Consider the following 14,048-nt stretch of genomic DNA (forward strand, 5'->3'; position numbering starts at 1 on the left):
AAAGAAGTGGTTTTGATACAGAAATTAAATGTAAATACTAATGCACAAAAGAAGATGCTTCTTATGTGTTCATTGAATATTTGCAGAATAGTGGTTATGAGTGGGTTCTGGAGTCAGAGAGAGTGAACTTGAATCTTGCCTCTGTCATCTAACGTTTGTATGACTGGGGCAAAGTACTTAACCTCATCTGGAAGATAGGGATGCCTACTTTCAGAGGGTCCTTGTGAAGATTAAATGAGATAAAGCATGAAAAAGCATTTAACACAGTGCCTGCCACATGACAAGCAATCCAATTCTGAATCAGAATAATCCAGCTCTGAACTAGAACTTGAGTCCATTACGTCTTTCCCTCTAAGATATTTATTTAGAATGGGGGTTGACACAAAGTAAAACACTAAGAAGCATATTCCAGGGCATGTCTTAATGACAGGATCAGCATTCTTTCTTTTTTTATGCAGGTTCCACACCCAGCGTAGAGCCCAACGCGGGGCTTGAACTCACGACCCTGAGATCAAGACCTGAGCTGAGATCAAGAGTTGGATACTTAACAGACTGAGACACCCAGGCGCCCCTAATATTATGTGAAGTATGATCCAACGATACAGTTTTGTTCATAAAAACACTTATTTAGTCCAGGCATTGGCAAACTATAGGGCTGGCTGTTATTCTTACAGTGTTTTTAGAACGCAGGCATATCTGTGCATTTAGGTATTGTCTGTGCTTGCTTTGGTACAACCAAAGCGGCGTCCATTACTGATGACAGAGACCTTACTATGGCCCTCAAGAACAAAATGTTTACTGTCCAGCTATTTAAGAACAAGTTCATGGATCCTGATGGAGCCTAAATACAACTGACATTTAAATGTCTGGGACGCCTGGCTAGCTCAGTTGGTAGAGCACATGACTCTTAATCCCAGGATTGTGAGTTCAAGCCCCACGTGGGGCATGGAGCCTTCTTCAAAAAATAAAAATAAAAAATAAAATAAAATATGCATCTCATTTGTCTCTTTGCTGTTCTGGGATGTGCCAGGCATCATCCTCACACTGGGCGTTTGCTCTGCTTGGAATACTTTTCCTGTGTTTCTACCTGGTTCTTTCTCTCTCTTCGGTGAGGCCATCCTTGGCCACCTCATGCAAAACTGTAGTTGTCTCCCCCCTTCCTTGATTTATTTTTCTCCTTAGCACTTATCCTTATTCGGGTGCCTGGGTGGCTCAGTTGGTTAAGCACTTATCCTTATTCAACATATTACTTATTTTATCTATTTATCTTGTTTACTATCTTCTGTTTTTCCTTCTAAAATGTAAGCTCTGTGAGGAGAGAGCTTTTTGGCTGTTTAGGTCACTGTTGCTTCCCCAGTGTTTGGAACAATCCAGGGCACATAATGGGCACTCACAAGTATTTGTTGAAAGACACCAAGAATGAATGAATGATAGTGTTCTTCTTACTAATAACTCTCACTCTGTTTCCCGAATTTATTTCATGGAAGGAAAAGGTGAGGTTCTTTAATTTTGTTGCATTTACCTTAGATAATTTCTTAATTTTTAAAATGTATTTTAGCAAGATGTGGAAGGAAAAGGTATTTAGAAAATTTTCGAACATTTCAATTTCTCTCTCAAATCTTGATTTTCTTGGACCCTGTGAATATGAGACTTTTAAATATTTCTATTGTAATCCTAACAGGAAGTGTTTGGGTCATTAATAACCATTTAGGAATTTTTGGTCCTTGTTAGAAAAATGATTGATAAATATAAACTAGTGCAAATATTCACCAATTTAGACTACACAGTGAAAATATCATTCACTCTTTTGGCAAACTTGAACTATAAACTGTTTAAAAGAGATAGAGTTTTCTAACTTTTTATGTTGAACCCTTTTATGGTATAGATTTTAATTCAGCATAATTCAAGATTAGCAAAGTATGAAAGAATGAGGCTTATTGTTATATTTCTGACTTATTTTCTATACAGGGGGATTTGGGACCTGTGGGACCCCAGGGACTAATGGGCATCCCCGGAATTGGGAGTCAAGGAGAACAGGTAATCAAAGCTTTCTCTCTTTCCCTTTGGTACAGAACACTCTGACCCAATTCTGGTGTTCATTGAAAACCAGTTCTGCAAACACCTATGAATATATTTGATAGTCAAAGTGCAATGGAATATACAACCAAAAGTGAATGTAGGGAAGGAAAAGATGGTTCTGTGAGATTTTATTTTTTAGAACTTCCAAAGATTAAAAAAAATAAAATGTGTGTTTCTTGGAGCTGTGACTTTTAACATTAATGCCTAACTAACAGGATAAGAGTTTTAGAGTGATTTTATATTTTTAGTTTTCCTTGGGAGCAGTGGTTTATTTATCTGTTGGTTTGCGTGTTTTCCCCCTGAGGCTTTGTGAATGATTAAATCTCACTCTCTGCCAATGCTAGGAGAGTACTATCTCCTACCCCCTAGCCACGTATCAATCTAAAAAAAGTTTTAAAACAAGGACCAGAATCAGAGGTAACCATTTAACTTAAAGGGCACCGTTCCTGAATAGAAGCAAACCACAGATAGGGTTTATAAATGACATTTGGCCTCTCTTGGTCAGAAGGAAGGAAAGCTCTCTGAGGATGTCTCCACATTCATGGCTCTAACGGCTTCCAAAATCTTCTGACCATAACTTTTGGAAAAGCTGGGCACCTTTGTTAGATCTAAATAATATAAAGATAATGTAAAAGTACTATCTACCTACAGAATCTCATTTAATCAAAGTGACACACAAATCCAGATTTATGTTGACTGTCCTCCTACATAGAAAGTAGCCAATCGATTTGACTAAGATTTATGATTAAGGTTTGAATTATTCTGTTGCCTAGAGAATGAATACTGCTTCCTTTATCTAGGAGAGTGGGAAGAGTATAAAAAAAGGAGATCATTCCAAACCTCATTGTTAGCATTAACCCTGAGTTTCTTTCTAACCATCTTGAAATTAATTAGTATTTTTGTTGTTGCTGTTAATCCAAGCAACACCGAAGTTGGATATTACTCCTTTTTCCATGTCCTTTCTCTTGATAGAGATCTTAGTGGTAATACATTAGGAGGACTAAGATGCAGGAAAAGCCAAGATAAGTCTGTATATAAGTGTTTATATAATAATGAAGAGCTGGATATTTTGGTTACACAAGGATTGTGGTTTGACTGTAGCACTAGGGAGTCTCAAACTTTGCAGTTTACTTGCTGGTTTCAGCCAGGCTTACATTCTGATCCTGGAAGTGGCTGGACAGTCCTGGGTCTTGTGGTCCCGGTGCTGAGTATATGAGGTTCAAAAGGCTGAAATGAGGTTCAAAGAAAGCCAAATCTTTCCAGGTGGCCAGCGAATTCTGGACCTCCCACCTGCAACTTCCTGTTGCCTTTAATGCTGGTTCTTGGTGGGGGTTGTTGTTCTTCAGCTTAAAAAACTCTCTTTGACTTCTTTTGTTTTCTCACCCCTTTCTCTCCAAATTTCCAAGAGAAAATCATTTTTAAGGTAGACGTGTCCATATGGAGCTGACCCCCGCTGGATAGGAGATTGAATAGAATGCATCATTTGTAAATTGCTTTGAACAAAAAAGGAATTCGTTTTCCCTTTTAAGACAAATGATTTAAATCCTACTTAAATGTAACCTCTATTTATACAGTTATTCATTTTTCTTCTTATCCTTAATTTGACATGTTTACTCATTGAATTACCGTTGTTACTAGATCTTCCTAATTCTCTTACAGAAATGAATTTCCCCACTCATCTGTTTTTGGGAAACTCCTGTTTTCAAGAACATGTTGATAATATGCCTCGAGAGGCCTGCAGATTTTCATGAAATGTTTGGAGGCTTGACCACTTCAACTCTGTTATAAATTGGAGTGCAAATACAAATAACCACATTTACACGTGTAAACACACACACATATATGCATGGATCTCTTTGAATTTTTGGTTCCTTGTGGCATATCATACTACTTGTAGACAACTGTAAAAGATTCTTCCTAATAACAACATTATGATTCCTTCTTGTAATAACCTTAGCTTTCTTAAACTGTTTAGACTGCTTCATCTTCATTAACCAGAAAAAAATGATATTTATAATTAAAAAATAAACAAGCAATTGTATCATTCAGCTGGAAAAAAGGGGATACCATTTGTAATAAAATAATCATGTATCTGTAACCATTATTTACACAATCATGGATTGTGGGGTATAAGCAAAACAAAATTTTAGTTTTTCCTCACCAACCCTTTAAATATTTTTCAGTGGGGTAAGTTTTTTCTTTTTCCTACCGCAGGAAGAAATTACCAATGAGTTACAAACTCTTCTTATCACTTTTAGGTAATAAAAAGTTATGGTATCAGCTCTTAGTTGTAACTCACAGTTTTAATTGTCTAATAAAAAGTATCTAGTCACTATATTAACTTTCCTTTTAATCTTCATTTATCTGGTATGAGCTATAGGGAGAACCTGTGGTCCACGGGAAGGAATGTGCTTCTCATCCCTCCCAGGCCGAATCAAGGATGAGAGTCAGAGGGAGGCCACAGAGTTTCTTTCTTGGCTGGTCTATTGTCACGTGGTTTGGGTCCTCTGGTCTTGACAGATGTTTGACAGTGAGTTTCCTTGTGGGGCTCTTGCCTTGCCCCTGTGACTGCCACTCTCGGGACATGGATGAAGGACTCTCTTCCTCCAGCTGTTTCTCCCCATCAGCCTCTGCTTTTCTGGGGGTTTATTCTATACTGATTCTCTCTATTGGAATTCCACTGCTCCTCCAGGTCCTCTTGGACAGGATTCCAAACAATTCAAGGCTAACCCTGTCTCTCACCTAGAGTACATCTGGTCCACAGAAAAAACTTGCACGGCCTTTGCGCTGACCAACTCTGGATAGACAGGCTGATCCAACCCCAGCCCTCTCTTGGCCATCACCAACCATTTTAGCCTTCCCAGGTGTGAGTCAGACACAGGTCCCTTGTGTTGCCAAGGCAAAAATCAAGGTCAACAAGTGGTTTCACTGAAGCTCTCTTTCTAGAATGCAGTAAAGAGAGAAGCAACCCAAATCCCTCTCATGTTCTTCAAAGAAAACACTTTATAAGACTACTTTCTCCAAAGAAGAACTTATTAATTCTATCTCCTTCCCCTTTTTATACCCACAATGTGAGTGAGAATCTAGTGTTTGGACATTCTTCAGTTTGGTGTCCACAGACTCTTGCTTCTTAGAGCCTAAGGTCAAAACCTTTGATTTAACATCCTGATATAATGTGACCGAGACAGCTAGAATATAGGTTTGCCTGCATGGGACTGAAATGTGAAATAGGTTAACAAGAAGCAATTTTATTTCTCTGATTTGGAACTCCAAGCTGGCATGGTGGCTCTGTTCGTCAGGGTCTTCAGAGGTTCCGTCTTCATTCTTGGGAGTCTGCCCTTCTCAGGGTGCTTTCCTCACCCACATGATCCGGGATAGCCACTGTGTCTTCACTTCAGCCACTGGGGAAGGGGAATAGGGGAGGGAAAGGCATGCCTCTTCCTTTATCATGAATCAGCAATTGCACATGTCACTTCCTTTTGTATCCCATTGGCCCAAATCCAGTCCATCTGGCAACACCTGGCTGCACGTGGTCGTTATCTAGGCAGCTGCGCAGGTCAGCTACAATTCTCTTACTATGGAAGAAGGGGAGAATGCCTATTATGGTTTGACTAGCAGCCTCTGCCATGCCATTCAACAAATACTGAGTGTGACTAATATATGATAGGATGAGAATTAAATTTTCACTTTAGGGGGTATGAAACTACTTTTATCCGAATTTCTTAATTTCACTAATGCTATTTTTAAACATTTTATTTTAAAGGGAATCCAAGGTCCTATGGGTCCACCTGGTCCACAAGGGCCTCCAGGACAAGGCTTGCCTGGTGCTAAGGTAACTTTCTGAATGAGAGCAGAGTTTAATATATCTATAGTCTAGTTGCTATTTCCTGGTCAGCAGCCAGTGCATTGGGAAAGCAATAGATAAAATGAACTTAAAAATCAGATTTCTACTTAATGTAAAATGGTACTGATATTCCTGAGGGTTTAGTTAATGTAATATGTATTCCTTACACTTTTAGAAGCATTTATTTAGGCAATCTTAATTTATTGTTTTCTTTATGACTTTTTCTCAAGAGATCCTCTTCTAGCGGCTCAAACAGGAGAGGCTACCTGTGGGCTGGCTAATCCATTCTCACCAACACTCCCACAGTAGGCCTACCTCCTGACACATTTAATTAAAGATACGGAGTCGGAAATAAAGAAAAATCTTCTATGAATGTGGGAATCATTTTATGTCCTAAATTAAAACTATTATTTGTCCCTTAGGGAGAGGCATGGCACTTCTTATTTAACTAGCTGTCCTTACTGTTGCTTCAAATGATCACTAATCATTGTTAAATAAATACTGCTCTGAGAGTAGTCACCTTCCAGCACACTCCTTAGAGATTGGCATGTGAGAAGCAGCTCGACAGAAGAAAGTTACTGTCCTTGAGATTTTTGCTTTGGGTTTATCATTGGAAGCTCAGGTTGTTCTTTCTGCTTATGATATTGCTCTTGATTCACAGTCATTCTGGCTTCTCATGTGTCAATTTTAGTTGTTATGGGATCTAACTGCCTATCTTCCAGGTGCTCTCCACATTTTGAGTATGTTATGTAGCCTATATATATATCTTTTTATATTTTATTTATTTATTTGAGAGAGAGAAAGAGAGAAAGAGAGAGAGAAAGCACAAGTCAGGGGGAGAGGCAGAGGGAGAGAGAGAAGCAGGCTTCCCGCTGAACAGGGATCCTGACAGGGGGCTCAATCCCAGGACCCTGAGATCATGATCTGAGCTGAAGGAAGATGCTTAACCGACTGAGCCACCCAGGCGCCCCTACCTAGCCTATATTTTAAGCCAGACCATTACATATTCCAAATTTGATAAAACTCCATCCACCTGAAGGGATTTGAGGCAAATATATATATATTTGAATTATATACAAACACAAATTGAAATAATATAATATATATTAAAAATACATTTTCAGGTTTTATATTACAATATATCATGAGTATTAATATTAATAACATAATTAACATCTATCCACTATGTATATATTTGAACACATATATATGAATTGAGCACACAAAGCTCGATTTTATCTTATTTTGTTGATACAAGACAGCTCTTAGCTCTTAAGGAAGGAATATATTTTATTTTGCTGCTACCGTGACATACTCTTCAAATACTCTTTCCTCACTAGGGAGAAGTAGGCCAGACAGGAGCTACGGGTCCTAGAGGACCAGTGGGAGTTGGCGTACAAGGCCCAAAGGTGAGCTGACCATGCCGATCAGAAGCGTTTAGATAATTTGTGTCATATTATGTAAAGTTTCATTGATATCCAAACTCAATACAGATCATGAATGTGTCATCTGTTATTTCATCAGAGGAGAGTATTTATTCAGAAAAGGGTCTGATGCTCAGTGTAACTCTTACTGTTTAGGAAGAACCAAAAATCTTAGTTTATTTTAAGGACTGCTATCTGGTTTTTGTTCGTATATTTATTAGCATCAGAGGCCCTTTTTGGGCACAGAGCGATTCTTTAAGAACATTCTTTTCTGCATATTAGAAAACAGAGCACCTAGACAGTAGGATTTCAGCAAACGGTACTTCCCTAGTCTTGTTTTGCGGCGGGCTCACGTTTCAGGTCTCAGCTCCAAAGCTACCTACTCAGAAAGTGGTTCCCTCAACCTAAAGTATGTCTCCCCCACTCCCGCTACCCACTGATTTTATACCTCAGCATGCTGTTTCCTTTGCTGTTCCCCTTCACCTCAACGGGCATGTTTTCTGCCTTACGTTTCATCTTCCTAATCACTTGAGAAATGCAGTGCCCAACACTCCAGCCACACCTGGTTACTGAATGCGCGGCACGTGGCGAGCGTGAAGTGAGATGTGTGGTTAGTGTGAGACACACACTAGATTACAGAGCTTGGCACGAAGAACGTGAACTACATCCCTGGTACTTTTGCAGATTGATTACATATTGAAATGATACAATTTCAGCTATATTAAGGTAAAGTAAAATACATTATTAGGATTATTTTCACCTGTGTCTTTTAACTTTGTAAATAAATGTGGTTGCTAGAGGAGCTATAATGACATATACGGCTTGCTTTCTATTTCTATGGGACCGTGCTACCCCCCTGCGACAGGGTCCTTGCTTCCTTTTTTTCTCGTTTATTATCGAATCCCCAGTTCTGGGGACAAGCGGGTACTCAATAAATGTGTTGAGTAAATGAACGAATTCTTGCTCTACCCTTCACGAGTTCTATAGCTAATCCTGAAGTCAGATAGGATCTGGCAAGCCGCACTGAGGGTTCAGCTCCATCATTGTTGCTGCTGACATTGTTGTCATTCTTATGAGTATTTGGGTATTACAATATGTAAGATGTGGGTCTAGAAGAATAGACATGTTACATATGCATGGACATATAATTACAATGAGTACAAAATATACTAATGTAAATAGCAATCACTAACGTAAGTAGTAATAATAGCTGCCGTTTGTTGGTTTCGAGGTGCCACACAATATGCCAAGTACAAGTATGACATACATGTCACCATACGTATATGCAGGGTACATATACATATGTACATGCATGATGTCATACATGTGCCAATTTCAGAGAAGCAACATGGTAGGGTAGTAAGGCTCAGCAGTTAGACTGCCTAAGTCTAAATCCCAGTTTCGCCATTAACTAGATGTGCGATCCTAAGCTTCTCTCACTTTAGAAAACGAAATATTTCAAGCATACTCAATAGCATAGAGGATAATACAAAGACCACCCAAGTATTTCACAGCCCAGCTTTATCAAATGTTGACATTTTGCCATATTTATTCTAGCTATTTTTCTAAGAAGCATTACAGATATAGATAGAGGCTTCTGCCTCTGCTAGTCCATCCCATGACCATCCACTCCCCCATCAGACATAACTAATTTCATGGCTTGGGTATTTATCATTCTCTCGAAGTTTTTAAAATTTTCCCACATATTTTTATCCATAAACCACACAAAGCTTTTGTGTGTTCTTGAACTTTACATAATGCATCATTCTGCCTCATATGTATATTCAGCCTCATGTCTTACTTGTTTTTATATACCTTTAATTCATTTGTTTTCATTGCTCTATGATAGTCTATTGTATACAAATATCTCATTTAAAATTTATCCATTTTCCTATCGATTGACATTTAAATTGCTTCCTATTTTTTGCCTTTGCCAACAATGCTACCATAAACATTCTATGAGTTTCCTCTTATGTAAGTCAGACTACAAGTTTCTCTCACTGGTTGGTGATAGATGCTACAAATAGAATTGGAAGATCATAGGGTATGGGCAAGTTTTCAATTTTGGTATCAGGAAGATCCTGTCCAAAATGGACAATGGGTAAAATGGTTCTGCCCGTTCACCAACCTTCTAGCAAAATGTGACAATGCTTTTAAACTTTAGGTCTTTAGTCCACTTACCGTTTCCTTTTTGTGTGTGGTGCAATGTAGCGATCTTTTTTTCCCCCAGATGGACAACCATATGTCCCCGCATGGGTTACTGAATAGTCCATCTTTGCTGCACTGGTTTGTAATTCCACCTCTGTTGTACATCAAGCTTCTCTGTGTGAGGATCAGTGCCTGAGCTCTCTATTCTGCTCCATTTGTCTATATCTTTCAGTGCTATTACTTCTGTCTTGATTATGACAGATTTATAATAAGTTTTATCATCAATAGGGAAAATACTCTCAACTTCTTTCCTGGTTACTCTTGATTCTAACATACTCCTTTTAGGATTGGCTTGTCAAATTTGACAGAATAAAACACCACCATGAACAAAATAATACTCCTCCTAATTGACCTGTAATAGCTAACTAAAATATGTAGAAAAAAGAAAGCAATTCACAATTGCAAAAAATTTCTCCATTGAGATATACTATTGGGATTGCATTGAATCTTGCAATTAAATATTGAGTCTTTCAAACCGTAGTGTAAAACTAATATTTCAGGAAAATATTTGCCATTTTATCCATAAAGATCTTCTAGTTTTTCAGTTAAAAAGGTACATTGGAGAAATTTTTTGCAATTGTGAATTGCTTTCTTTTTTCTATATATTTTAATTAGCTATTACAGGTCAATTAGGAGAAGTATTATTTTGTTCATGGTGGTGTTTTGTTTTGTTTTGGTATGTCATTTTTGTATTCAGGCACCTGATAATATCTCTTATTATTTCTAATTGTTTGTAAACTCTTGCTTTTTTATTCCCTGTGTACATAATCATATTGTATGAAAATAAAAACTCTTTTATATATTTCTTTTTAGTTCTTTCTCCTATTTGTTTTTAAAAATTTTACACTGTTAGGATCTCCAGTGCAATGCTTAAAAGAAGTGACTTCAAAGGAAGTGCTTCTAAAATTTCACTGTTTTAAAACAAGATTTTATTTATTTATTTGAGAGAAAGGGAGTGAGAGAGAAAGTACGATCAGAGAGGAAGGGCAGAGGGACAAGTAGATGCCCCACTGAGCAGGGAGCCCAAAGTGGCACTTGATCCCAGGACCCCAAGATCATGACCTGAGCCAAGGGCAGACACAAGCAACTGAGCCACCCAGGTGCCCCTAAAATTTCAATTTTAAGAGTGACATTTGCTGTAGGTTTTTGCTAGACAATCTCTATTAGGTTAAGATAATTACCTTCTGTTTGAATTGTACCAAGAGTTTCTTAGTAATTATAAATGGATTTATATATCCAATATATATTGGATTTTATCAGATTCTGCATCTACTAAGATAATTGTTTTATGTTTCCCTTTTAACCTGTTCATCATGGTGTATTACATTTCTAGAATTTTTAGTCATTGAACCATCCTAGCATTCTTGAGATAAACCCAACTGATCATGATATACAACTTTTTTATGATAGTAATTTAATTGACTAATCTTTTATTCAGGATTTTTGCATCCATTTTAAATAATTTTATTTATTATGTGGTTGACATAAAATAAAAGCACATGGTTAAAGTGTACACTTTGATAAAACATGTATATGTTCTTGAAACCATCAGCAAAACCAAATAACTAAAGTATCTATCATCTCCCCCCCACACACCAAATTATTATGTGTCCCTTTGTAATACCATCCTTCCATCCCTCCCCAACTTCGCCTACTGATCTGTTTTGCAATCTCTGGTAACTATCGGTCTGCCCTCTGTCATAATAGATTCATTTGCATTTCCTAGAATTTTATGTAAATGGAATAATATGTCATATAACCTTTTTTTCTGTCTTATCTTTTACTCAGCAAAATTACCTTGAGGCCCACGTTTAACGACGAGGAATAGCTTCTTTTTTATTGTTCTTTTTATTGCTGAATAGTATTCTACTGTATGGACATTTGTTCATCCATTCATATGTTGACGGAAATTTGGTTGTTCCCAGCTTTGGGGTATTATAAGGCTGTTATGAACAATTATGTACATGCCTTTGTATGGACATAGCTTTCATTTTTCTTGGGTAAATGCCTAGAAGTGAAATGGCTGGGTCATATGGTAGGTATCTATTTAGCTTTTCAAGAAACTGCCAAGTTAGTGTCCAAAAAACTCTTTATTTTGTCTATATTTTCACTGGGTATGGAATTCTGGGTTGATGGCTGTTTTTATTTTGTTTTTTCTCTTTCTTTTAGTACGTTCAAGATGTTGTTCCACTGTCTTCTCACTTGCATTGTTTCTGATGAGAAATATGTTAGCATCTACACATTCATTTCTCTACATGTCTCTTTTGTAGCCATGTCTGGCTATCTTTGAGATTTTCTCTGTATCACTAGTTTTGAGCCATGTGATTATAATGTGCCTTACTTTTGTTTTCTTCGTATTTCTTGTGCTCAGGGTTCATTGATTTTCTTGGATCTGTGGGTTATTGATTTCATCAAATTTGGAATACTAGGCCATTGTTTCTTGAAATATTTCCCACTCTCTGCCTTCACCCAAGCAACTCCATGTTCCTTAAATTTGGCTGCTTCACTGATGCTCTACTCATTCCTTTTTGGTCTCTTTTCTCTATGTTTCACTTTAGATAGTTTTTATTGCTATGTTTCTCAGTTCATTAATCTGCTGTGATGTCTAACTTGCTGTTAATTTTATCCAGGGTATGGTTTATCTCATACTTTGCAATTTTCAACTCTAGAAGTTCAATTCGTATCTTTCTATAACTTCGTGGCTCTATTTAATGTATCTCAACCTTCGTCTGGTTTCTTGAATATATGGAACATATGGAATGCAGTATAATAACTTTTAGGGTACTTATCTACTATTCTATCATCTCTGTCATTTTCTTGGTAATTTTCTTCCAGTTTCTTTAAATTCCTGATAATTTTTGGCTAGATGCCAAACTTTGTGAATTTTGCCTTTTTTGGGGGCTAGACATTTTTGTATTCCTACACATAAGTTTGTATTTCTATACATATCCTGTTCCTGGGTTCTTCTAAGTCATTTGAAAACAGCTTGTACCTCTTGGTCTTGCTTTTAAGCTTTCTTAGGTAGGAGCGTTTAGTGTAGGGTTCGTTTTTCTTGACTACTGAAGCAAGACGTTTTTAAGAACTCTAATCTATGCCCTCAGAATTCTGAGATTTCCTTTCTTGCCACTGGAAGCAGGCACTATTTCTGGCCTGCTGCCAGTTCTCTCTAATTCTTTAAGTTGGTTGTTTTCTGGGCATTGGGTAGTTTCTTCACACTGTGCTGAACAGTATTTATTTGACTACCCGAGGGGGATACTCATCAGAGCTTCATCGTTCTCTCTGTGTACCTTCTTCCTATCAGGTAATCAATTCTGCGAATTTTTGATACCCAGCTTACCTAGACTCCTACCTTTGTCTCCTTAAATTAGAGAGATTTCTGAACCTTCCCTGGGTTCCCTCTCCCTACACCGTGGCCTGGAAACTCTACCCAGGCAGCAAACTGGGGAAATTACAGTATTCACCTGATTTGTTTCCCTGCCCCCAGTTATTATTATCCTTCATTATTTGGTGTCTAATATCTTGAAAGGTATTGTTTTATATATTTTGTCTGTTTTTTAGCTATGTCAGGGCGGAAATTAAATCTGGTCCCTATTCCTCCATTTGACTGGAAACTTACATGATATCTACATTCATAGGTAGTCTGGTCTACAATGTAGTTTCCTTGTCCTATTATTGTATGACTTTAATTAAGGTTTTATTAGCCTCATGAAATAAATTGGGTAGAATTCCCTCTTTTACTGTCTTTCAGAACTATTTGTATAAGATAGGGAATACCTGTTCTTCAAAGGATAAAGAATTTGTAAGGCTTGCCTGTAAAACCAGCAGAGCCTGTGATCTTGGAAGGAGAGGAAATTAGAGACTTGCAATTGCTGATTCAATTTTTTAATGCTTCTGGTTTATTTAGCTTGTCCACTTCTCCTTATGTCATTTAAGTAATTTATATTTTTCTTAAAAGTTATTTATTAATGTTCTCCAATATATTTGTTTGAAATTGTCATGGAAATTTTCTATGATTTTAAAAAAATCTTTACTATGTATATAGTTATATTTCCCTTTAATTCTTAATAGTGTTTATCTTTAATTATTAATTCTTAATAGAGTTTTCTTTTTTAGTGTTAGTAATTCCTGTTAGAGGTTTATTTATTTTATTAGTTTTTTAAAGGTATTATTTAGTTTTGTTACTTTCCTTAACTTTTGATTTTCAAATTTATTGCTGTCTGCTCTCATCTTTACCATATCCCTCTACTTATTTTTAGGTTTACTGTTCTTTTATTTTCACTAGTTTTTTGTTTTGTTTTGTTTTTTTAGTTGAGTTTAGGTGAAATGACTTTCACTTATCTTTAATATTTTTGCTCTTAAATGCAGTAAGAATACTTTGGCATTATTTGAAAGTAGCACATATTATCTCTGAACATTTTAAAGGGCATATTCTTAAGTACAAACAGACTTGAAAGCAAGTAGCATTATTGAGTATTAGAGCTGACATTTCACTT

The 14,048-nt window shown here is 37.0% G+C and overlaps 1 protein-coding gene across 2 annotated transcripts in view; it reads left to right on the forward strand.

Annotated features, from left to right (window-relative positions):
* Window positions 1-14,048, forward strand: part of COL28A1 (collagen type XXVIII alpha 1 chain) — a 158,729-nt gene that overhangs the window by 58,053 nt on the left and 86,628 nt on the right. For both annotated transcript variants that reach the window (XM_081800483.1, XM_081800484.1), the window contains exons 16-18: window positions 1,969-2,037; window positions 5,843-5,911; window positions 7,264-7,332. In XM_081800483.1, coding sequence (XP_081656609.1) covers window positions 1,969-2,037; window positions 5,843-5,911; window positions 7,264-7,332 — 207 coding nt within the window. The remainder of the gene's footprint in view (window positions 1-1,968; window positions 2,038-5,842; window positions 5,912-7,263; window positions 7,333-14,048) is intronic.

This window comes from Leptonychotes weddellii, chromosome 12 (genome assembly GCF_054177405.1).
Source record: "Leptonychotes weddellii isolate Sample4059 chromosome 12, ASM5417740v2, whole genome shotgun sequence".
Classification (NCBI taxonomy): domain Eukaryota; kingdom Metazoa; phylum Chordata; class Mammalia; order Carnivora; family Phocidae; genus Leptonychotes; species Leptonychotes weddellii.